The following is a 24,307-nucleotide window of genomic DNA, read 5'->3' as shown; positions in this document are numbered from 1 at the left end:
CATACCACCTTTGTTAAATAATTTGATGGTACACATGTAACTGTTTTTGTGGTGTTTTATTTGTTAATTTAAAAAAAAGGGAAAATCAGATGGGTTTCCGATCTTACAAATTACCCATGATCCCTTGCGCGCGTCGCCATCTTTTGTGTGGCTGTATCCTTTACAGGTAACCCAAGCTACCAATGTTAGCCTAATTTAGCCTATTTTAGCCTAATTTAGCCTAATTTAGCCTATTTTATCATATTTTATCATATTTTAGCCATGCCGCATACATGCGTTGTGTGGGGTTGTTCAAACAGAGCGAAGCCAGGGGAAAATAAGACAGTTTTATTGCATTCCTAAAATAATAACTAGTCAAGGAGAACAAACAGAAGAAACAAATGGTTATTTATCATCAACAGGAAAGGTTTCAAACCTGACCCAGAAAAGCGACATTATAAAGTCTGTAGCGATCATTTAATTACAGGTAAGTGTAGATATTATACATGTATGTACAATAGAGATGTTTCATAGCAAATATTAACAATATACAGTCTTAATATACTCTCTTGATTAAGAATCAAATAAACACAAAGAGAAAAGGTTTTTATGAGCTTTTATAATTCTACTTTCTAATAAAAATCAAATGAACTATATATATATATATATATAAAGCAGAAGATGGATGGATATATTATTTTTTATTTAAATAAAAATGATAATTAACGATATGCTGTCATTCTTATCAAAGTGTCTTGAATACAAATATAAAACAAAACATTAAATATGATATGAGCTACATTTGAACTTTATTCTGTTAAATAATGTTATATATTTCTATCACAGTCAAAACGATCATGTACCCTTAATTTCTGTATTTACAGGAAAGAGGGCAGATCTTTACGATGTTGCCAATCCAGACTGGGCCCCGTCTCTCAAAATGGGCCCCGAACTGCCAAAAAGAAACACAGTCGACCCTGAGTTTTTAAAAAAACGATATCAGCGGGAAAAGGAAAGGAAACACAAAGTCAAGGCTGCAGAAGCTCTACTCTATCTTCAAAAAGCCTCAAGTCCAATTGGTGACGTAGGAATGGGAGAATTAAATCTTCATAAAGACTCAACAATCAGCGATGAAGAACCGGGTGGATCAGATGTCATTGTTGATGACAGTAATGACAACGCAGAAGATGATGCGAGTGACAACGCTATCAGTGATGCACGTCTCATCGAAATGATGAGGACTGAGTTACAGAGACTCGCAAGTGAAAATATTAAGTTGAAAGACAAATTGAAAGAAACCAGGATAACACCAGAGTCATTGAAAGATGACCTTGACAAGGTCAGACATTTCACTGGACTTGACTATCAAACACTGAGGGCTGTGTTTGGATTAGTACAGGACAGTTTACCTGAGAGAGCAACAAGCCATTTAACAAAGTTTGAAAAGTTGATGGTAGTGCTAATGAAACTTTGTCTAAATCTTAGCCTACAAGACCTGGCATATAGATTTAAAGTGTCTAAAAGTTGGGTAAGTAAAGTGTTTCAAGATGTTATTCATATATTATATGTGAAACACAAGGGTCTAATTTTATGGCCAGAAAGAAAAGAAAATTGAAAATGTCAATGCCTGAGGAATTCAGACAATATTTCGGTTTAAAAGTGTCCATCATCATTGAGTGTTTTGAGATATTTAGTGAAAGACCATCCAATCTTCTGGCTAGAGCTGAAACTTGGTCAAACTACAACATAACACGGTAAAGTTTGTGATTGGAATAACCCCTCAGGGAGCAGTGTCGTTTTTGTCTAAGGGATGGGGTGGACGTACGTCAGATAAGCATCTGACAGAAAACTGTGGTCTTCTAGACAAACTTTTACCAGGAAATATTGTACTGGCCCATCAAGGATTCGATATCCAAGACAGTGTCGGGTTGAACTGTGCAGAGGTAAAAATACCAGATTTCATGAGAGGAAAGTGATGGTTTTGTTTTGTTTTTTCCGAACATGTAAAAATAAAAATAAAGAGAAAAGGAAGCAAAAAGTAAATAAGTATTATGGACAAGCAATAAATGAGATCATACAAACAAACTCTCAAATACTTTCTATATAAATGTAATGAACACATCCGAAAAGGAGTGGGAAGAAGTATAAACTTATACTTATAATAAAAACAGCCAAAATTAAAACAGGGTTGTACAAAAACTTTACTTTTAGCCTTAATTTTTAAACCAAAATATAAATCCCTGTCGCCATGGTGACAGGTAACCTGATCACGAACTGCCGTAAAATAGAACGACCGGATGTAGACGCGCATGCGCTGAACGGATCGTGTCAACCATCAACACACACACTTATATCAGCTAAGGTGAGCTGCGGACGCATTTTCTGGTATGTATGTAACCGTGACTTGTATATTGAACTCAGCTGTAATGTTGTTATTGTTTTATTTGGATGTTAACCGTGTATATAAAGTAGGTTTCAGTGTTCGCTAGCTGTGTACTATTTATTTTATTTTATTGACGCGTGTGAATTAGAAAACTACGTAACAGCAGCTAGCTAGCTAGCTAGCTAGTCCAAGTGTGAATATTCTAAGCTAACCTACGAATTAAAGCACTTTTATTTCTCATAATAACCATGGAGTCATTGTTCTAAATGTTTGTAGACCATGTGTTGTAATTTCCTAATGAGTTATGCTTTGTTTTTGTCTCAGACTGACTGAGTGAACATCCTCTAGCTACCATGCTAGTAGCGAGGCTAACATGCCTGAGGACTCTCCCTCTCGCCGGACTCCGTCCTGTGTTGACCCACAGTTCTCCAGCTCTGAGGTCCTCCATCCTGAAGACCAGTCCACCACTGCTTAGGCCTCAGCAGGTACTGTCATGCTTTGTATTTTATTATTATTTTTATGATTAACCAATGGAAAAAGCAAAACAGACAAACTACTTTAGAGTTCCTTTATATTTAGACGTTTAAAGTGAAAATGTTCATAACTTCCTCTTTGTCAGGAAACGTTAGCTGGTTAAGGCTCTGCTCAATGAGCCAGTGGTGGTGATTGTGAACTATGGAACTATAACATCTGACTGAAAACATGAAAATTAACTTTGAAATAATATCACAGATAGGGAAAGTCTTAACGAATGTCTTTTAAATAAAAAAAAAATCTCACCTCAATTCTAAAAAAAAGCTCAATTAGCACAACTCATTTCTATTGTTATTGTTTCAAAAACAATACATTTCTGACTTAAAAATTGTGAAATCATTATTTTTTTTGTCAGAAAATGATACCTCCTTTTTTCGTTAGGGTTAGATTGCGTTTAGATTGATTTCCCATCATTTAAAACATGGTATTAATAGTAAATACACTTGATGTGTTACTATTTGGTAACAAATATTAACACATCATTTTACTCAATATATTTATGTTTATACTGCCTTCTTCCATGACCTGGTTTTTTGTTCTTTATTCTTTTTTTATTCCCGTATAATGATTATCAGACTGTTTTATCGTGGCCAAATGCATCATCATTTCATTGTGCAGTGTATCTCTGAGGTTTTGTTTGAAATACAATACAATAATCTAATTTATAGCTCTAATCTTACTCTACGTCTCTTGGTTTTACATAATAAAGGTACACACCAGATTAGTTTTCACACATATTGTGGATGTTATTGACCTTTCTTCCTTCCTCAGTGTCTGCAGTTTCATAGAAAATGCTGTTCAACATTTGTTTCCCCACTTGGTAAAGTTTGTGTTTATGTATTTTTCCCCCCAGGGATTTTCTTCCAAAGCTCGATTTGGTTTTCGCCGTGTGAAATCAACCAGGGATCAACTAAAAGAAGCAGCTTTAGAGCCAGCAACCGATACAGCCATCAAAAGTAAAAACATTTACTCTCACATTCATCCTATTTTATTTATTTTTCTACTAAAAGCAGTATTGCAAAAACAAAACACATTTTGTTCTTAAATAAGTTATAAATGAGAAGAAGCCAGTGCCTTTTCATCTTAACTCAGTTTGTTGGTTTTTCATTATAATTGTGTATCACTATGAGCTCAGTGCATCGCTATTTTAATAAGGCCTGAAACATAATCCACAACATTAGACTGTGTTCAAATATACACCAATGTAGGACTCTCGCAGATTTAGTGCTAACTCTGATTTTTTATAAAGTTAGTTTCAGTTGATGAATGAGCATTGTTTCAGATCAATAAATACATGAAATGAGAAAAGTCCCAGAGTTTTTGGAATGAGACAAAGATGACAGGATATAAATGTGTAACCCCCTGGCCAATTACTGACCTGCAGTCTGACGCATCGTTTTTCAGACTCGTTCCTTTTTTCTTTACAAATAAATACCGAGGTCCTCATTTATAAACATTGTGGAGGATTTAAACCAGTCCTGTTCTTTAGACATTTAACCTGGAGTAATGTACCCCCTACTCCTGCACACTTAAAAAACACAATAATGTAATGTCATATACAATGTCGTCCTACAGTGAAATTAGTCTCTGAATTTTAAAATGTTAAATCTTTCTCCACATTAAGTCTTATTCTATATTTTGTTTTGCACATTTTTCACCACTAGAGGATCTACTTCATATCCATAACCCATGTTCCAGAGGTTGGAATAAGTCATAAATGCAAGTCTTAAAGTTACAAGTCAAGTCACAACTATGTGATCAAGTCAAACCAAGTCACACGTAGGCTTGTTTTACAAATTTTAACTGTGGGACTTTTATTTCTTACTTATTTAAATACAAAATTGCCTATGGGTTACAAATGTAAATAAATTACCCTAAATGTAATAAATACAATTATATATTTACTTTTAAGAAGCACTTAAAATGCACTGAAATAAAATCAATAAAGATGAATTAAATGAACAAAACTTTGCAATAGCTATATACACTGTCTATATGGTGTTTACTGAATAAAAAATGAGGTCATTCAGTCATAGTTCACCTTCTACCTGAGGCACTCAGTTTGGCTTTAGCACAGTATGAACTACCTCTAGGGGGCAGTGCAGTGTTCAGAATATAAATAAATAACTTTTCTTATCTTCTGCTAGCTCTACATGGAGTTATTTTGCTGTGATTTAATGTCATTTAAACCACTTCCTGTTTAAAATGTGGAAGTGTTAAAAAGGTCTATTATCCTGATGCATCTGTGTAACTGCATAAACAATATGTCTGCCCCCTCTCAACATACAGTAATACCATCTTTAAAGGGGAAATATTATGCAATTTTTCACTCATCTTTATTTTTCCTAAGAACCCTAGAAACATAGTATTTGAAGTTTATTTTCCAAAACTCACCTGTTTTCCAGAGTTTTAGCCTCTGAAAAGTCTGTTTCTGAGCAGTACTGAAATGGGGCAGTTTTGGGGCGTACTTATATATTTTCATGAATGGGCGTGTCTAGAGACGCTGACTCCATGTCTCGCTCTTTTACAGGGTGATCAGTGATCACCAAAGCCATCTGTTGTTATTTTCAGCCAAAAAACTGGACATTACAGTAAAACACTGAGTGAGTCTGTCTCAGTGCTTTATGGTCTCACAGCAGCAGCTGTCATTCAAACTCTCACTAGAATGTTAATCTGCTGAGTCACTTTCTCCTCCTCTGCTCTTTTAACTACAGGAATAGTGCATTTTTATTTAATAATCATTTGTTTTCTCCAACCGCTGCGTTGTATTGTGTCACAAACACGTCAGATCAGTGATACGATGCAATATAACAGGTTCACCAATGCGCTGACACGACAGTGTACGATCACTGTGGACACGGCACCGCCAGCAGGAAAGTTCTGTATTTAGTTTTACTGGACTGTGTGTGTGCTGTGTGGACATCAAGTTACCTCATCTGTGTTCAAAAATATTTTTCATAATATGTCTTCTTTAAGTCTAGATTTTATTGTCATCTCACCAGACACCAAACAGATGGTTTACATTCACAAACTTTATTATTGTCAAAATATTAAAAAAAAAACCAATGATCTTTTTACTGTAGCGGTGGGCAGTGGTTTTAAAGTTTTGAGCCCAACATTGTTTGTTCTGTTAGGAGTTAGATTCAAACTTTTACAATCTTGTTACTCAGGCTGGCGTCCGTGGTGACCACCTTCTTGGACTTGCTTTCACAGCATAGGGGGATCGTGTGGCGCGTGATCGAGCGAGCACCACTGGCGTGGGAAATTTTCAACCCTCTGAGGCCAAGTTTAGTGAAGTTTGTTTGTTGTTTTATTTTTGTAATAACATTTAATTCAAAAGATTGTTTCCAAGATGTGCTTTTTAAATTTAAATGAGGTTTTATGTTGGACCTGCAGTGATATTGGAATGAACACACACACAGTAGAGCTTTTATCAGACTAAACAAGAAGACCTGAGAGAACACCACCCAAATCTGTCCCACCAGAATGAAGACGATGTCTCTTTAAACCTGAACACGTTTCAATCAGACTTTGTTCACATCTGGGTGCGTGCACGTGGCAGCTTCACGTGCGCTACATCTGGTTGAAGATCTTTTTATATTGAACGGTGCACACAGGCAGCATCAGGGGCAGCTAAAGGGCTGTAGGGGTCCTCAGGTAAAGACTGGAGCATCTGAGCAGATCGCCTGTACTAAATGGACAGTATGGTTGATGAATGTGTTTCTGGGTTATTCAGATTACAAAAAGAGTTTAAACAACCCGTGCACATTTGGAAACAAATATTATGACGTTACCGATTAAAAAAGGTAAAAACAACAGAAAATTCTCCTACGTTGCTGAAAACTGAAAGTAGGGGGCGCCATCGCTTCGCAGGGGAGAAAAATTACAATGTCGGGGGTCCCCTACACTCAATAAATATATTTACTCAAGAATAAAAATCATCATATAATAATATTCAGTGCTGTGAGCTACATCTTGATATGTAATGTATGGCATAATTTAATACTTGAATATTTTGCTCAAATATTAGTTTACTTTCATTTTTGTGTTTCGGCTAATGTTATGTATTATATATGCTTTGGTTATTATGTTTTAATTTGGTTATATTTTCTTTTCTGTGAATGTTAGAATAGCTTTAGCAGTATAGCTAATGGGGATCTAAATAAAACAATTTTGTTTCTATTTCTTTTTAAATTTCATTGTTTTGCAGAACATTCAAAGTACTGGTGTAGTGTAATATAAGGTATTATTTTGTTAGTTGACAGCATGGGGAGGATGATCTTGGCTGGGGGTGCAGCCGTTGGTCTGGGAGCGCTGTGCTACTATGGACTGGGCATGTCTAATGACATCGGTGCCATCGAGAAAGCAGTGTGAGTCTCAGCGTTCTCTAACATTTCAAAGCTTTAGCTTCGTGCTGTTTAAATGTCATTTTTATTGTTGTGCAGGATCTGGCCTCAGTATGTGAAAAACCGCATCCACTCCACATACATGTACTTCTCAGGAAGCATAGGGCTGACCGCTCTCTCCGCCGTAGCCGTTAGCCGCACCCCGGCACTCATGGGTCTGATGATGAGGGGATCCTGGCTCGTAAGTTTTATAAATATGATTTCAAATGAACAAATGCTCACTTGTTAACATGTTTCCATGGTATGATGATGTTTGTAATCAATAATCCAGGCGATTGGAGCAACGTTTGCAGCTATGATCGGTGCAGGCATGCTGGTTCGATCTATTTCATATGAACACAGTCCTGTGCCCAAACACCTCGCTTGGATGTTTCACGCAGGTTTGGAAATGATTCATATTAATCCCTTCTCACTGTACTGCAGGGTTTCTCAACCTTGGGGTTGTGACCTCATGTTGGGTCTCGAAATGATAAAAATAAAATAAATTACTGATTAAAAATAAAAACAATTTAACTTATATTTTTCTTTATTTTATTATCTATTTTGCACAATTAATAAAACAATACATCACAGAAATAGAGAAAGCTCAAATATAAATATATATAAAACATCTGGTGCATATTGTCACTTTGTATTTGTAACACATTATGACAAATATGATCAAAAACTAATTCCAGAGGGAAAAAAGTCCATGGGTGTCGCCAGAAATGTGATATAAAAATGGGGTCACGACCTGAAAAAGGTGAGAAGTCTGACTGCAGCCTGTAGTTGTGGGCGGAGCTCAACTTTCAATAAACCAATTGCATTCAGACTTGCTCTTACCGTAACCATAATCCATATCTGTTTTATGTCTAGAAATATGTAACATATACAATTATTAATATGGCACAATTTATTTATTTTGAGGTTGATTATTTTTAACTGTATAAGAATCACACAGCACAATAGCGTGCCACATTAAGCTCCGCCCCAAACTGCAGACTGCAGTCAGCAGTACGTTTTCTGTAGTTTCCTCAGTCAAACACTAGAGGTCATCAGACCAAAGGTGAACAGAACTAGTCCATTGTGTGTGTTTTGGTTCTTTTTTAACAGGTGTAATGGGTGCAGTCATCGCCCCCCTCACCCTCCTCGGAGGACCCCTGATGATGAGGGCTGCCTGGTACACAGCAGGCATCGTGGGGGGGCTGTCTACTGTTGCCATGTGTGCACCAAGTGAGAAATTCCTGAACATGGGAGGACCATTGGCTGTGGGCTTTGGAGTGGTCTTTGCCTCCTCTATTGGTGAGTGACTTTAAAAATATTACCAAATGGTTATGGATACGTCATTGTACAATGTTATGTTATATGATGTTATGTTATATTATGATATGTTATATGATGTTATGTTATATTATGATATGTTATATGATGTTATATTACGTTATGACGTTATATTACGTTATGATGTTATATTACGTTATATGGTGTTATGATGTTATATTACGTTATGATGTTATATTACGTTATGATGTTATATTACGTTATATTACGTTATGATGTTATATTACGTTATATGATGTTATGATGTTATATTACGTATATTACTCATTTTGTGATCTAATGGTTTTGAATAGATTTTTGCGATTCAGGACTGTCATGGAAATTTGATAAAATACTTTTTATATTAAGTAAATTTTTGAAGTGAAGAAACGACAGGGACTGATATTTAAAAACTAAGGCACAACTGATGTTAAAATTGTTTTTTTAATAGTCTGTGGCCCAAACTGGTCCATATTTGGTCCCTGAACTAAAATGAGTTTGACACCCTTGGCATAGATTATTCATAGTATAGACTGGGCGTGTCTCACTGCTCCAGAAGCCACACCCCATAATTCCCCCTAGTGGCAGGTCAGGAAGAACCTGAGGGTTTATTTACTCTTTAAATAAATGAACTGAATTTTTAAATGACCATGGGATTAAATATGTAATCAGTTGTTTTTCTGTTATAAAGTTAAACACATAAATAAAGGTGTAATATAATAATGTTTCTGTATTGTGCATTAAATGTAAATGAATAAGTTAGTGAGTTGACTGGTTGTCTGTGTTACATGTTCTCTGTAGGATCCATGTTTTTACCTCCCACGTCAGCGTTTGGCGCTGGTCTGTACTCAGTGGCCGTTTATGGAGGTCTGCTCCTGTTCAGCATGTTCCTCCTCTACGACACACAGAAGGTCATCAAGAGGGCAGAGACACACCCACTGTATGCCGTACAGAAATATGACCCCATTAATGCGTGAGTCTGAAAATAACCCTCAAATGCTTTTGCACTCATAACTAATCATGTACTTTAACTGATTACAGTTGTAAATATTCATTGTATGTATGGATTTGTCTGTTTCTCAGGTGTATGGGTATTTACATGGACACGCTGAATATCTTCATGAGGCTGGTGATGATTCTGGCTAATGGCGGTGGAAGTCGGAGGAAGTGAACATCAGCAGAGCATTGGTCGATAGATGAATACATGATATACAAATCTTTAAGCTTTAAGAAATACGTTATTAGGTGAAAGTAAAGTTCTTTGATTTGGAAAATATCTGGTTATTATCCACTTCAGCTTTGATGTTTCTCACATGTATTTATTTTGTTTTAATGTGTAATTGTTTTGCTTTATGGTTTTATTTTCAGTGCTCCACAGATAATTTGTAAATAGTTCTAATTCTTGCAATATTACACTAAGCTGACATATCAATGCTTAGCTGTGGTTCATATTTCAGTTTGTTTTTGAAACATTACATCAATAAATAATGGATTTGAAACTAATGGTGTTGTTTAGTTTTAATGTAACATTTTGTCTGAGTGTTTTCACACCAACACTATCTGGTCTGTTTGAAGTGGACTCGAGTTCAGTTCATCTGCATGTTTAGTTTGTTTGAGCTGGTGTGAAAGTGGACCAATGGTTTGGTTCTAACTAAAGTACCGTACTGAGACCACCTCCAGAGGTCAGAGTGGCCCGTGTGTGGTGAACGCTGACCGTCCTGGTATGTAGCAGCCTTTTTGGTCTGCGGAGGCTCCCGTTGCACGCCGCGCAGTGTGTTTTGGGAATCACTAACTTCATTTCTTTCTTTGGACTTAACTAGAGATGAATCAGGGACAAACGTATGGTCCAGTGCCTCATAGAAATATGGTCAGATGAGCACCCACAAAAACACCAAAATTATTTACATTTTTATATTTTATTCATAGCATTTGGTTCCTTTGCTAAAACACTGGTGTGAATGAGATCTGAACTCATTGTAATAACTTAAGGACCAAACGAACCACTACTGTCTACTGGACTAATGGGTGTGAACACCCTCACATTACAAAGGTTCATATATTTTAGTGACAAACAAAATGTACTGCATAGTTTTAACATGAAAAGCTTTTGTTTATTCTAACACTTTGTAGAGCTGTGTTTTACACTTATTGTTACTGTTATTAATTATGTAACATAAAATAACCTTTGTTTACTTTTGATTAATTCCTTTTTATTGGGATTTATTTTTTGATAAGCATGTTTAAAATATTCACACTAAAATGTTTGTCGTCCACACTGACTGATTGTATTTCTCCATAAACAGTCGTCGTGTTGCAACAGATGACAAAGGCTTAGCGTTCTAATCCTCTTGTCCACCATCTGGCTGCTCCTCTAAAATTAAACCTTAAAACCAGGGCACTTGCAACAGATGCTAACATCTGTAAATATGCAGGTGTTTGATTAAAGCACGTGGTTCTCACAGCAGCAGAGCAGTGTTTTTAAACCTCTCACATCGTGGTTGGGACACGCATGACTCATGCTTTGGTGTTTGGCTAAAAGTCCTACAGATGGGACGGATAAAGGAGGCAATAATGGATGAGGTTGGCAAAAGCTTCAGCCATCAGGGGATAAAAATGACCTCTGAGTCATTTTCAGATTGATGACTAATATTTGGTTAAAGCCTGAGGTTTATAGAGAAAAACATGCTTAAAGCATTTAGGTAGAGTATTAAGATCATTGTGGTTAGTGCTGTGTCCCTGTGAAAGGTTGTTTTTAATTCTCTCTGAATGTTCCACTAATGACAGGGTGTACATATGACTAAAGAAACTACTGTAGATTATTGAGTTTCCATAAAATGAAGAATTATTAAATCAAAATACAATCAAACAGTGACTTTTTTTCACCTTTTACACCTGTGTAGCTTTTATTTTTATGGTTCTTGAACATAATTGGGTTTAAAGTTGTGGCATATCATTAAACAGTTCAATAATTAACATGATAGATCTTTAAACCCAACACATTGTGCACTACTTTTCTCTACTGCAATGTAAATATAGTTCCAATTGTGGTAGATTGTGTCTCTTCCTTTTTAATTTTCTACATGAGATGTTTACTGTATGCAAGGGACCCGTACCAAGATTTATTACCAACAATAAACATGGGGCAGAGGTGGGTAGAGTAGCCAAAAATGGTGCTCGAGTAAAAGTACTGTTACATGTAAATGAAATGTATTTGAGTAAAAGTAGAAGTATGCCTCAATAAATTTACTCTTAGTAATTTATTTTCAAAAAGTTACTGAAGTACATGTAATTCATTACTAATTACTTCTGTGTGTGGGATGAAAGTAACCATTACTCTGAGTACTATTTACTTTAATTAATCAACAGTAGTTCTACTAGATATAGATATATTAGTATTCTTTACTCCTCTGAGGGACTATTGCTGATTACAGATGATTTAGTTCACAGCAATCATTAAAAATGTGTGATGAAGATGATGATGATGATGATCACACCCCACAGTGTGAACCCTGAACCAGGAGCAAAGGCAGTATAGATGTCTGCAGAGGGAAGGGATGCGTCACTGGATTAGTGGCTGAGAATCTGTCCCCTGAAGCTGAGACGCCTGCAGAAGGGCACGACGTGCACAACGTCGTTCTTTCCCTGCTCCGACCTTCCACATGAGCTGCTCACCAGGATGAAGAAGCAGAAGAAGAACACCACCACCTGTGCTTTTCTCTTTCTCGTTCTGTTTCTTCACTTCTCTGTGGGTGAGAATGGATCCATGCTTTGATGTCTTAGCTCAGACTTGTTCTTATCTGGTTAATCCTCTCACACACACACAGAGGGCATGTCCTACTGTTTTACTATTTATTCATATTCATACCTGTGTTTTTCAATTGACTACATAATCCTAATATTATTTGTCTTTTGTTTTAATATCCTGCTATCGACTCCTTTGTAGCAAGTGAGTTCAACCATAATTTAATGTTATTATCATGGCACTAATCATTATTAGGATGGTTTTTTTTAATACTGTAATACAATTTCAGGCTTTTTATTGTGTATGCTAAATATTTTAGAAATGATCAGGGTATTGTTTACAATATAACACAAGTTAAAATGTTGATCTGTTTATTTTTATTTTTTTGTAAAGGACAAACAGACTATGCTCCATATTTTTATGATAACGGTCCCAGCAGCACAAGTGGAAATATGGCTTTGTTCAGCATCTCTGAGGATACGCCTGTTGGTAAGTTTATTATTAACAGTTAATAATAATGTTTGTTTTGGTGTGAGATGTGTGTAAATGTGTTTATGATCAAATGATCATACCTTATGGATGCTGTGTCTAATCACTGTATCACCTTAATTATGACGTACAGTAGCTACATCACAGGGAGAAAATAATCACTTCAACAAACCTGAAAAGCTATGAAATGCTGATTTACTGTATATTTGTACATCTGACAGGTTCTGTTGTTTGTTTCTCCCACAGGGAGGCAGATTTACATCCTCAATGGTTCTGATCCAGAGGGAGATCCAGTCAGGTATGGGCTCACCTTTGAAATGGGAACCAAAGAATACTTTAGGGTGGAACCCAAATCAGGAAACGTGACTCTGATTCAGGAGCTTGACCGAGAGGTGAGTGTTATGTTATATATATATATATATTTATATATATATATATATATATAAGCTTAAAGACAATGGCTCAAAGTGACAGTGTTGTATTTCCGTTCATAGAACCAGGGAGAAATCTCAGTCCTCGTCAGCATAACTGACGGTCGTAATAAAGTAAGTTTCTAATTAAGAATTGTTTTCTACTTCATCATTGTGATTGAAATCCAACTAATAATATACAGTATTTCTGTATAAAATATACACTATATAAATCAAAGTGCAGTGATTGTCTGATCTTGTGGTTTCAGGTTGTTGAGACGGTGAGAGTGTTTGTCACAGACGCCAACGATGAATCGCCTGAATTCCAAAACCTGCCTTTCATTATTAATATTCCAGAGGTACATCATAACAAACCCACACTAGGGAGATTCACTGCTTTGCTTTTTGCTTGGTTCCAATTGGAAACGTCTGGACAATCACTGCACATTTACTTTTTCACAACGTTTTTTCTATTTTCAGGAATAGTGTTTGAATATTCTTATTCATTTAGGGAGAAACTATTAATGACCATAATTACCTTTATATCGTTCAAGTTTCTGAAATCTGTGAAAGTTACGCATTCTTCAGTTGAACAATAAAATTATTGACAGTGTTCCACCTTTTACTGACGTTATATTGCCTGAATTTTGGGTTCATATTCAAAATTAATAAATATAAATCTGGAAAAGTTAGATGTTACTAGCCTAACACGTCATAAGACAATGGAGTTAGAATAGATGAAAATTTTGACTCTAAATCTAACAAATTTGTCTATTAATGATAAAGTAAAAAAAAAAAAAACAACTTTTAAATCTTTTTCTTTTTTTAAAGGACACAACTCCAGGAAGCAGCATCTACAAAGTTCACGCTGTGGATAAAGACATGGGTTCAGGAGGCAGTGTTTCATATTATCTTCAGGTAAAATTCAAGAATTTAAAGCTTTGATTAATTGTACATCAAAGGTGTTTTATAATTTATAAAGTGTTTATAGCAGATTAATTATTGTTCTTTGGCTCAATGTTATTATTATTCTCAGGGTGTTTTCATCCTATACGTGCACTACACGTGGCTGTTTGTTTACTAATCACACATTCAGCTTAGCTTTAGCTTAGCTTTAGCTTAGCTTAGCTTTAGCTTTAGCTTAGCTTTAGCTTTAGCTTAGCTTTAGCTTAGCTTTAGCTTTAGCTTTAGCTTTAGCTTTAGCTTTAGCTTAGCTTTAGCTTTGGACGCTCCGACACTCTGCCACACATCCTGATGTCTGCCAACATGTCTGTTCATTAAAGTGTGAGCGATACATAATTTAGCTTTATGATCATTTATGATGCATTGCAGCGTACGTGCATGTGTGTGTGTGCGTGTGTGAGCGCATGTGTGTGTGTGTGTGTGTGTGTGTGCGTACGTGTGTGTGTACGTGTGTGAGCGTGTGTGTGTGTGTGTGTGTGTGTGTGTGTGTGTGTGTGTGTGTGTGTGTGTGTGTGTGTGTGTGCGATCCTGACACTCAGAAATACCCAGAGGTGTCGCTGACGTAGGAAAAGAACATTTAAATGATGAGAACGTGTGGAGTAACAGATTATTCTAGAAATGGTGTTACTGTAGTGGATTATATTCCAATTCCATTTGAAGCAAGGCATCAGAGGCTTAATAAGGGTTTAGGGTTGATGGTTTGATTCTGGTCTGTAGCTGAAAGCCTGCTAGTAAATTATGAGATAATGCAGATGTGTCAAAGTTCAATAACTTGAAACATTTCACAGTAAAACTGCATTAATGCCACTGTTTAACACTTGTTCTTGTACATTGTGTGATGTGTGTGTGTGTGTGTGTGTGTGTGTGTGTGTGTGTGTGTGTGTGTGTGTGTGTGTGTGTGTGTGTGTGTGATGTGTGTGTGTGTGTGTGTGTGTGTGTGTGTGTGTGTGTGTGTGATGTGTGTGTGTGTGTGTGTGTGTGTGTGATGTGTGTGTGTGTGTGTGTGTGTGTGTGTGTGTGTGTGTGTGTGTGTGTGTGTGTGTGTGTGATGTGTGTGTGTGTGTGTGTGTGTGTGTGTGTGTGTGTGTGTGTGTGTGATGCGTGCGTGCGTGCGTGCGTGCGTGCGTGCGTGCGTGCGTGCGTGCGTGCGTGCGTGTGTGTGTGTGTGTGTGTGTGTGGTCAGACCTCCTCCATAGCTAAGTTCACCATCGATGGTCACAGTGGGATCCTCAGAGTTAAACCAGGAGAGACGTTGGATTATGAAACCACACCAACACATTTTGTGACTGTAGTTGCAAAGGTGAGAAGTTTCCATTTGTTTGAATATTTAACTTATTACATTCTTCTTTCAGATGTTTGTTAAGAGACCAGTATAGAATAAACACAGGTTCAATTTATCTAAATTCAACTCAGTCTAGATATAAAATCAGCAAACATCACAGTTTGTCTATTAATCTGTTTTTTTCTGCGATGTCTAAAATGAATCTGTCAGAAGGTGATGATCTCCTGTTGAAAGCGTTGCTTCTAACGAACCTCAGTCTGTGAATAATAATAGTTTGACGGTAACGATGATCAGCTTTTTATAACTGTAGGTTGTTCTGTGGAGATACCACTGTTTAATCTTTGAAGAATTCTGAATAATAATGAGCATAAATCACTGATAGCAACTGAAACACCTTCAATATGTATTTCTGTTATAGTTTAAGTATAAATGTATTTTTATGTAAGTTAATGTTCCAAAGCTTCACTCCATAAACACATTGTTGTAGTGAAATGTTTGAGTGATACGGGTTTGATTCCCTGGGTGAGAAAATGTTCTATGCAGCATGTTCTCCCTGTGCTTGTGTGGGATTTATTGGTTGATTGAAGAAATCTGTAAATTATTCGTAGAAATGAACGTGGACGTGTGAATGGTTATGGGCGTGGCCTTGTTTGTAGCGTAAATGTGTTTGTCTGTTTGTTCCCCAGGACGGAGGTGGAAAGTACAAAGGGAAGCACCAGGTGATGACCTCCACAGCCACCATAACCATCAATGTCATGGACGCTCAGGACGTCCCGCCCTCCTTTGTGGGAACCCCATACTTTGGATACATATACGAGGTCTCGGTGCCTGTAAGTCTCTGCTTCCATGGCTCTGTTTAAAAAAGAAATGATTAATGTTTAATGTTTCTGCTCTCAGGGTTCTGAAATATTCACGGTGTATGCCAGAGATGGGGATCAAGGCAACCCGAACCCCATTCGTTATGAGATTTTGAACGGTAGGAACAGAGAACGTGTTTACGTTTGAGCTTCACTGACATAACTTTATTGATTGTGTTTCAGGGAGCCATAGCGTGTTTGACATAAACAGCACGAGTGGAAGCATCACGTTGACGACTCACCCAACGCTGCTGAAAAGTGAACTTTATGAAATCAAAGTCAAGGTGAGTCAATGATGTTTAATATCATTACGCTCAGTATTTACTGTTTTGGTAATATGTGTTTACAGTATATTTAACATTTTTACACTCAGGCCTCTGAGGTCGGACTAAACAATCAATTACTGGATTACGACGTTACTATGGTGACCGTTCGGGTGGTGGATCTCAACAATCATCCTCCGACTTTTTACGGAGAAAACGGACCACAGAGCAAGTTTGAGGTGACCATGTATGAACATCCACCTGCAGGGGAGATCCTCCGAGGCTTTAAGATCACCGTCAATGACTCTGATCAGGTGAAAACTGATGTTCAATGTTCTTAATTCATCTTTAAATCTGATTCATCTTTTGTTCCTGTTTATAGGGAGCAAATGCAAAGTTTAAGTTGAGACTTGTTGGTCCAAACCGAGTGCTTCGAGTGGTTCCTCAGACGGTTCTGAATGAAGCACAGGTGACCATCATAGTGGAGGACTCCAATGGAATTGACTACGAGAAGGGACCGACTCTGTCTTTTAAGGTCAGATCAGACAGTTTAGCATTAGAGGCTAAACATACGTTTAGTTTAACATGAGTTTTACACATTCAGCGATTCATCAATAGATACACGTATTAAACATGTGTTAACCTTTGGAGATGATTTATTATTATTAAAGATCACTTTGTTCCTGTGTTTTTACAACTTCAGTTCAAATCAAAGCAACACAAACAGAATGAATGAATATGTCAAATATTACAGTGTTTATATAATCACATAAATCTTATAAAAATTATAAAGTCATAGACAAATATTCAGCACAACGCAGTTTAAAAGCTGTTATATTAAAAACTTTTGGAGGACTACATGTTGTCCTGGAGGTCCTCAGTTCTGCATGCTTCAAATCTTCATCTGTCGTACGTTTTCAAAATGCTGCATTTACAAAAATCTTGTTCTGCAAAATATCAGATACGTTTCTCAAAGCTATGAAGTGTTCTAGAGGACAATATCTACAACATGCAGGACAGCAGCTCTCCAGGACCAAAGCTAGACATGTGTGTTCTGTAACAGAGCCCATGTGTCACATGTCACATGTTCACATGTCACACAGTCAATACATAAACGGGGCCACATCAGAACCCTGCAGGACTGCGACCGTCTAGGACTAAGATTGGACAAACTTTATGATTCTTTTCCTTTTACAGCTGCTTGCAGTAGAAATTGACACACCTGAGCGGTTCAGTGCAACAGCTGATATTGTGATTAACCTCCTGGACACCAACGACAACATCCCTAAATTCAGTTCTGAGTATTACATCACCAGAGTCCCTGAGAATTCTCCTGGAGGCTCCAGTGTTGTGTCTGTGACGGTGAGTCCATCACATTTGAGCTTTAGCCTGGTTAAAGTATTATATAACTCCATCAGTCAATATATAGATATTATTATTATTGTTATTAATATTATTATTATTATTATTATTATTATTACGCCTATTGTTCCCGTGCTTGTTTTTAGCTGGTTCTGATTTATCCATCCCACTATATTATCAGACATTTTGTACAAACAGTGATTCTCAACATGTGGGTTCTGTCACTTTCTTCAGACTTCACTACCCTTTACTCACTACCCAGTAAATATCCCTTTTTTCCTATTTTTTGTCAAATTTTTTGAGTTCTTTTTACACTTTTATCAAATTTTTGTCCTTTCTTTAATTTTTTTTTTAAGTTAACTTTTTCTCGATCAATACCACTTGTTTCCTTTTTTCTCTACATTTTGCTCTTTTTCACTATTGTTTGCCACATTTTGCTCATTTTAGCTCCTCTTTGTCATTACGTTCCACCTGGTTCACCTTTATCTGCCCATTTTTTGGCCATTTTAGTTTTTGTTACTTTTGGATCATTTTGTCTGTCTCTACTGGCTCATGAAAAAATAAAAATAAAAACCTTGTGGACCAGCCCACTTTAGGTCCATGCCCGGTATACCACATGGCCAGTCCATGTGATCTTAATTGATAAGATTGGTCAATGGTTACTGTACGTACCCGCTCCTCATTGTGAAAGAATGTAAGATCACATGAATTTACTTATTATAATGCTGAAAGGAATAATAATGTGATTCCCTCTCTCTCTCTCTCTCTAAGGCCAATGATCCAGACTCTGGGCTTTGGGGAAATATCAAATACACCATTTATGGATCAGGATCAGATTTGTATGTTACAACTTTTCATTTCTGCCAAATTAAGCTAACACACTTAGGTCAATTAATAATTTAGAGATATTATGTTACAGAACAGGATGAACATTAATTCATGTTGGATGGATCAAGCGTGTGTCGTTGTATTATATTAAAGTGAAGAGTTGCTTTGATCAGTTCTGTGCTTCATAATCAATGTGCTCTAAAATGGCTGCGAGACGCTAGCTAATCTCCTAATTAGATTAAAAGGTTAAAAATAGACATCTCACACAGGCAGAGCCAATTAGCATGCAATGTGACACATACTCTGAGAAGCAAGGCAGCATGTGGTAAAGAAAAGTGAGAATTTATGCTCGCCCGCCACCAGCGACCTGAGTTAATTGTGTGAAAGTTATCAGTTCAAATGCAACTTGTGATTTTTCACAGTGGAACACATGAGACAAAAGTTGACTGAGGTAGAAGAAGTAACTTGAAAACATGGAAATAGCCTGAACGTGAAGCTTTTTTTGTTGTTGTTGTGACTTTATAACTTTATTTTAACGTAGTTTGAAGAATAAATTAACTCTTGACAGTAGTGTAGTATCTGTGCATGTAGTGATTATATTCTGGTTCTAGTTTCCATCATCACTGATGTTCATCATCAAAACATGACTTCATTCATACTTTTTGAAATAGAAAAAAAATTAAAAGTGTTTATCTCCCAAAAACAATGAGTTTTGGGGGAAACGCTAGTTGACTGCTATAGTTGAATAATATAATTCTGATTATAATGCCAATTCATTGAAAGAAAAAAAATATTAAAGTTTATGAATAAAGTTGAATTTAAAAATTGAAAACTGGCTTATTAAAATAGTATTTGATCAATGAAATATATACCAAGGTATTGTAGCATTTTATTAATTTAAACCAATAAGCAAACATACAAAAAAACAAAAATAAAAATGTTGTCTATATCATAAATCATCTGGTTTGCTTATTTTTACTTCATTTAATTCATTAGTTGCTAATTGACCACTATTATATTTCAGCTGTAAAATACACACTTCATGGAAATAAGACAGATCTTTTTACTGGAAGACAGTTCATTAGTATTGAATGATATGTTTTTCTCACTGCCAATGCTAATGTGATGCTAATGTGATGCTAATGTCTGTGCTGCAGGTTTGCCATCAGCCAATCATCAGGCCTCATCACCACGCAGCCCTGGACCAGCCTGGATGCTGAGGTTCGCTCTAAATACAACTTCTACGTGAAGGCAGAGGACGCTGAGGGAAAGTACAGTCTCGCTGAAGTCTTTGTCACCGTCCTGGACATGAACGATCACTCACCGGAGTTTGATGACAAACTTCTGGAGAAAACCATGGTCATTGGTTCACCCGTCAGAGTAGAGGTACGTTATTATGGATCATTTTTATAGAAACATTAAAATATCAATAAAAATGTGTTTGAAGGCTTTTGGTTTTTATATCTACATGAAAAGATTCATAATCTAATAAATGGTCAAGAAACGGTTTCATGATTTGAATATAATAACACATGATCATGTGATCAACACATGCTAATTACTCATTTCATAAAACATACATATTTAACCTGTACATTGGTGGTTAAATGAATCTGTTCCCACACAATTAAAATCTGTATTTTCTTCCAGAAATTGTGTTTTTGTTGGTTTAGTTTCTTACCAGGGATTTAAAACTTAAGGTTAGTCACAGGTGGAGGAAAGTTGATGATCTGTAGATGTTGTACAATGTGATTTATTTTAGCTTAATAAATTGTTATATCATGATTTTATTTGTCATTAATCATTAATAAACTCTGTAAAAAATAACTATTTATTTCAATAGTTTTTTTAAAGCTATAGGGAGCCATTGTATAAGAGTCAAAGGGCCACATTAGGCCCCAGAACCACAGGTTGCAGACCCCTGCTCTGTGTAGTCGCATAGTCTGCCTATAGCCAGAAACACATGTTAAATCATTACTAGAGAAATAAAGTGTATTTGCTAGTTAAAAGTAATTTTTTAAGTTTTAACAGAGAGCACTTAAATGGAAACTCACTAGAATTATGTATTAGTGGATAAATCAATAACTTCATAAATTCATCTATTTGCCTTCAGTGACTTTACATTAAAGTAACTAGTTATTTAAGATTAGAATGTTTTGTAGATAGACTTGGTTGAAGAACATTTTCATTAACTCGTGTAAATAAGGTTGGTAGGGGGGGGGGGGGGGGGGCCTCTTATAGCCTAAAAACATGTTCATTAACCAACTTTTAACTGATTTAAACTTATCTGTGATTGTGGTGGACCCATACATAACATACTCTACTTATTAATGTTTTTATATAACTGTATATTTTCAATGTTCACTGACAGAAAAACAACTAAATATGTTTTTTATTCACATTTTAAAAGACTAATGGTTTTCTCCAGGCCGTAGATGATGACGCTGAGTCTCCAAACAATGTAATAGAGTACTCCATCATGACTGCTGATCCCAACAATGCGTTTGACATCAACGCCAACACAGGGGAAATCCAGCTGAAGCCGTACATCAAGTCCATGGAGATAGTGCAGAACATCACCAGACAGAAGGACTGTAAGTGGACGTTGGTGGTCCAGGCCAAGGACCGGGGCTCTCCATCCTTCAGCACCACGGCCGTTGTTAATATTGACATCACGGAGGCGGTAAGACTTGTTCCGTCTGTACTGCTTCACTTCATGCCTGAGCTGTAGATGTAGCTCACATGTGTCAAACTCATGGCCCAGGGGCCAAATCCGGCCCTTTTGAATATCCAGTTCAGCCTGCAGGAGAAAGTAAAGATGATGGACAAAAAATAAATCATTGTTAAACTAAACTCAACAATATTTACTGGTGCTTATATCGCACGATTGCAGTCATTTTTAATATTAAACTGTTGAAAAAAAACTCAAAATACTTACAAAATCCTTTTATTTTACCCAAATTATGACATAATATTTCCCTTTATTAAATAGAAATTGATCAAAACATATAGGAAATTTAAAGTGAAGATCATGTTGGGACTGATGTCTGTCAGATTCTTACGTATTTAGTATTTCATGTACATGCACCAGTGTAAACTAAAGCACAACAATGTGGAAATTATTTGTTTTCCTGTGTAAAACCTGAGGCCCACTTGAAATCAAACTGGTCCGTATTTGGCCCCTGAACCAGAAGGTGTTTGACGCTGTAGGTGCTTTTGTATAGATTAGAGGTTGGTTTCATTTGCTGCGGCTTCATCACATTCCAACGTTATCATCATCTCTTTAAAGCAACAACACATGCTAACGTGATCCGTGCCTAAAGTTTACCTAACGTTACTAAATCTCAGGGTTTGTCTCCATATATTTATGTAAATGTGATGCATAAATTGTTTGATGGTCATCTTTTCATTAGTTCGTCACACATTTCATCCTCTTACGTTTTATGATGATTCATTGTTCTTGGCTTTCTTTCTGTGTTGTGATTCATGCTTTTCAGATCAAAGGTCGCATTATTTCATACTTCATGGGCCTCAGCAAGCGTCCGCTGACTGTATTTGGAATATTTTTCAGCATTGTCACGTCGCTTCTTTTGTTGACAATCTGCATATCGACAACCCTGTACTGTCACGCCGTGAAAAAGTCCAGAATCAACCCAGAGAGTAACTATATTAAAGTGGTCCGCAGAACCAAGTGAGAGCTTCATTCAGAATGTTGACTGTGTTTGTACGAGAACACATCGATGACATCATATCGACCCAAATTTAAAAGAAAAAAAGGTTTAGTTCCTGTTTGTAATAGACATTATAATGATATTTTTCTACTGTTTTTTTATTGTCATAATAATGAAAATAAACTTTTCTAAATGTAAGTTAACTTCTGTTTGGGTGTTAAATGATCAATATACATGATGTTATTCCTCATCAGTCAAAGCTTAGACTTTTGTCATCATTAGTCTTTAACTTCAGGCTTAAAGAAGAGGATAGATAAAGACACAATGATGTGTTGTCCGCGTCCATCACTAGTGCTTGCATGCTTTGGCCAAATGTTTCATTATTAGGCTTTTGATGGAGATGTAAACTGTTATTTTTGTTTTTTTACAGACTCCTCTCAAAGGGCCAATGGCTGCTTTTTTAATGAAAAGTAGAGACAATCCTCTAAAAGCTCTAGGCATGGTCACAGTTATTGTTAGTGTATTAGTTGGTGTGACTGTCTTCATCTCCACGGCTTTATTCCTACGCAACTCAAAGTCCAACAGGATCATTCCAGTCCGTCGCATTATTAAAAGACCACCTAGAGACCAGCAGCCCTGGACCTTCAACATGTCCAGGGTCTATTTCACCAACCCTGGCTCTAAGTTCCTGATCAGTGACACAGAAAGTGGTTCACAGCAACGAGTGAAGCCCCCACCACCCACTGCCCCCTCCCTCCCCCCACCAACCCAGTCCAACCCCCGCCCTCGGACTATTCCCACAATATCTGGTGTGTTGGCTTCCAAAGGCTCCAAGAAAACCAAAGCTGGTCCCAGAGGGAAAGACGGGAACATGAGTTCTGCTTTAGTGTCGGAGCTGAAGATGAAGTTGGAGCAGAAAATCATTGAGAGCAACAAAGGAGGTTGTTATTAAATCATTCTAGTTTTCACTAACGTGACCTGAACTGGTTCTGATCTACTGTAGTTTATCTACTCTAAGCAGGGTTGGGCTCAATTACAATTTTCAATTACAATTCCATCTTCAATTATCCATGTTCAGTTATGATTATGTTGACCTGCCTTTTTTTCCCAATTAAAATTACAATTATTATTGTTCCCCTGAAAGTCAATTACAATTACGTTATCAATTACTAAAGTTAAATTACTCAGCCTTTAATAAATAATCCCATGAAATGTAACCTTCCTCTTGTGTTAGCTTTCTGTTAGCATCTCTAATGCTAACGGGTCAGTTCGACCCATGTCTATATTCAGCTGTAAAATACAATAATAAATATGATCTATCATCTAATTAGTTTCTCATCTATTGATTACCTTGTTAGGCTTCCTAATCAATGAATATATTAATATTCATGGTGTGGGCGTTACCCATAGATTAATATTCTTAAATGTTAAAATGATCCTAAAGAGAAATGACAGGTAGTGGGAGAAGTTGATATGAAACATATTTTAATAATTCATAACTACATACTGTATGTATGAGACAGAACTGTAACATGGTGCCACAGGTTTGCATTTATTGAAATTGTAATTAACAGTTTTTATACAATTTCCATGGCAATTACAATTACAAAATTAGTTATCTTGAACTCAATTACAATTCATTTACCATTTCTATTACGATTCCAGTTATAATTACATCATGATTGTAATTAATTACCATTTATGCTAATGTAAATCATAATTGACCCCAACCCTGACCCTGAGCATAATGTTGATAATTCATAGTTTTAAAGAATGCATCCATTCCTACTTTGCTCTGACTCTTAGACAAACACAGTCACATGTTGACAATAGTCGTAG

General features: G+C 36.5%; 2 protein-coding genes across 4 annotated transcripts; both read left to right on the top strand.

Annotated features, from left to right (window-relative positions):
* The first annotated feature begins 2,210 nt into the window (after nt 1-2,210).
* Nucleotides 2,211-10,104, top strand: ghitm (growth hormone inducible transmembrane protein). Of its 2 annotated transcripts, none has more exons than XM_028476994.1 (9): nt 2,211-2,364; nt 2,687-2,847; nt 3,750-3,852; nt 7,155-7,266; nt 7,342-7,483; nt 7,574-7,682; nt 8,395-8,583; nt 9,403-9,574; nt 9,685-10,104. In XM_028476994.1, exons 2-9 carry the CDS (start codon nt 2,716-2,718, stop codon nt 9,770-9,772), a joined length of 1,047 nt encoding a protein of 348 aa, XP_028332795.1. In that variant the 5' UTR covers nt 2,211-2,364; nt 2,687-2,715; the 3' UTR covers nt 9,773-10,104. The 2 variants fall into 2 exon arrangements, with proteins under 2 accessions (XP_028332795.1, XP_028332796.1); XM_028476995.1 differs by having other exon boundaries at nt 2,281-2,341.
* Nucleotides 10,105-12,092: 1,988 nt separating this feature from the next.
* On the top strand, nt 12,093-23,667 carry LOC114482031 (cadherin-related family member 1-like). 2 transcript variants are annotated; one of them, XM_028477197.1, is made up of 18 exons: nt 12,093-12,350; nt 12,737-12,832; nt 13,079-13,224; nt 13,327-13,377; nt 13,512-13,601; nt 14,074-14,160; nt 15,389-15,505; nt 16,174-16,317; nt 16,385-16,463; nt 16,528-16,628; nt 16,718-16,921; nt 16,990-17,142; nt 17,805-17,969; nt 18,741-18,808; nt 19,955-20,183; nt 21,226-21,480; nt 22,295-22,488; nt 22,899-23,067. In XM_028477197.1, the coding sequence occupies exons 1-18, from the start codon at nt 12,278-12,280 to the stop codon at nt 22,930-22,932; spliced, it is 2,286 nt and encodes a 761-aa protein (XP_028332998.1). In that variant the 5' UTR covers nt 12,093-12,277; the 3' UTR covers nt 22,933-23,067. The 2 variants fall into 2 exon arrangements, with proteins under 2 accessions (XP_028332998.1, XP_028332997.1); XM_028477196.1 differs by lacking the exon at nt 22,295-22,488 and having other exon boundaries at nt 22,899-23,667.
* Nucleotides 23,668-24,307: the final 640 nt, after the last annotated feature.

Source organism: Gouania willdenowi, chromosome 19 (genome assembly GCF_900634775.1).
Source record: "Gouania willdenowi chromosome 19, fGouWil2.1, whole genome shotgun sequence".
NCBI classification, from domain to species: Eukaryota; Metazoa; Chordata; class Actinopteri; order Blenniiformes; family Gobiesocidae; genus Gouania; species Gouania willdenowi.
Note: the sequence above shows the minus strand (reverse complement) of the source record. Positions and strands in the feature narration are given on the sequence as shown.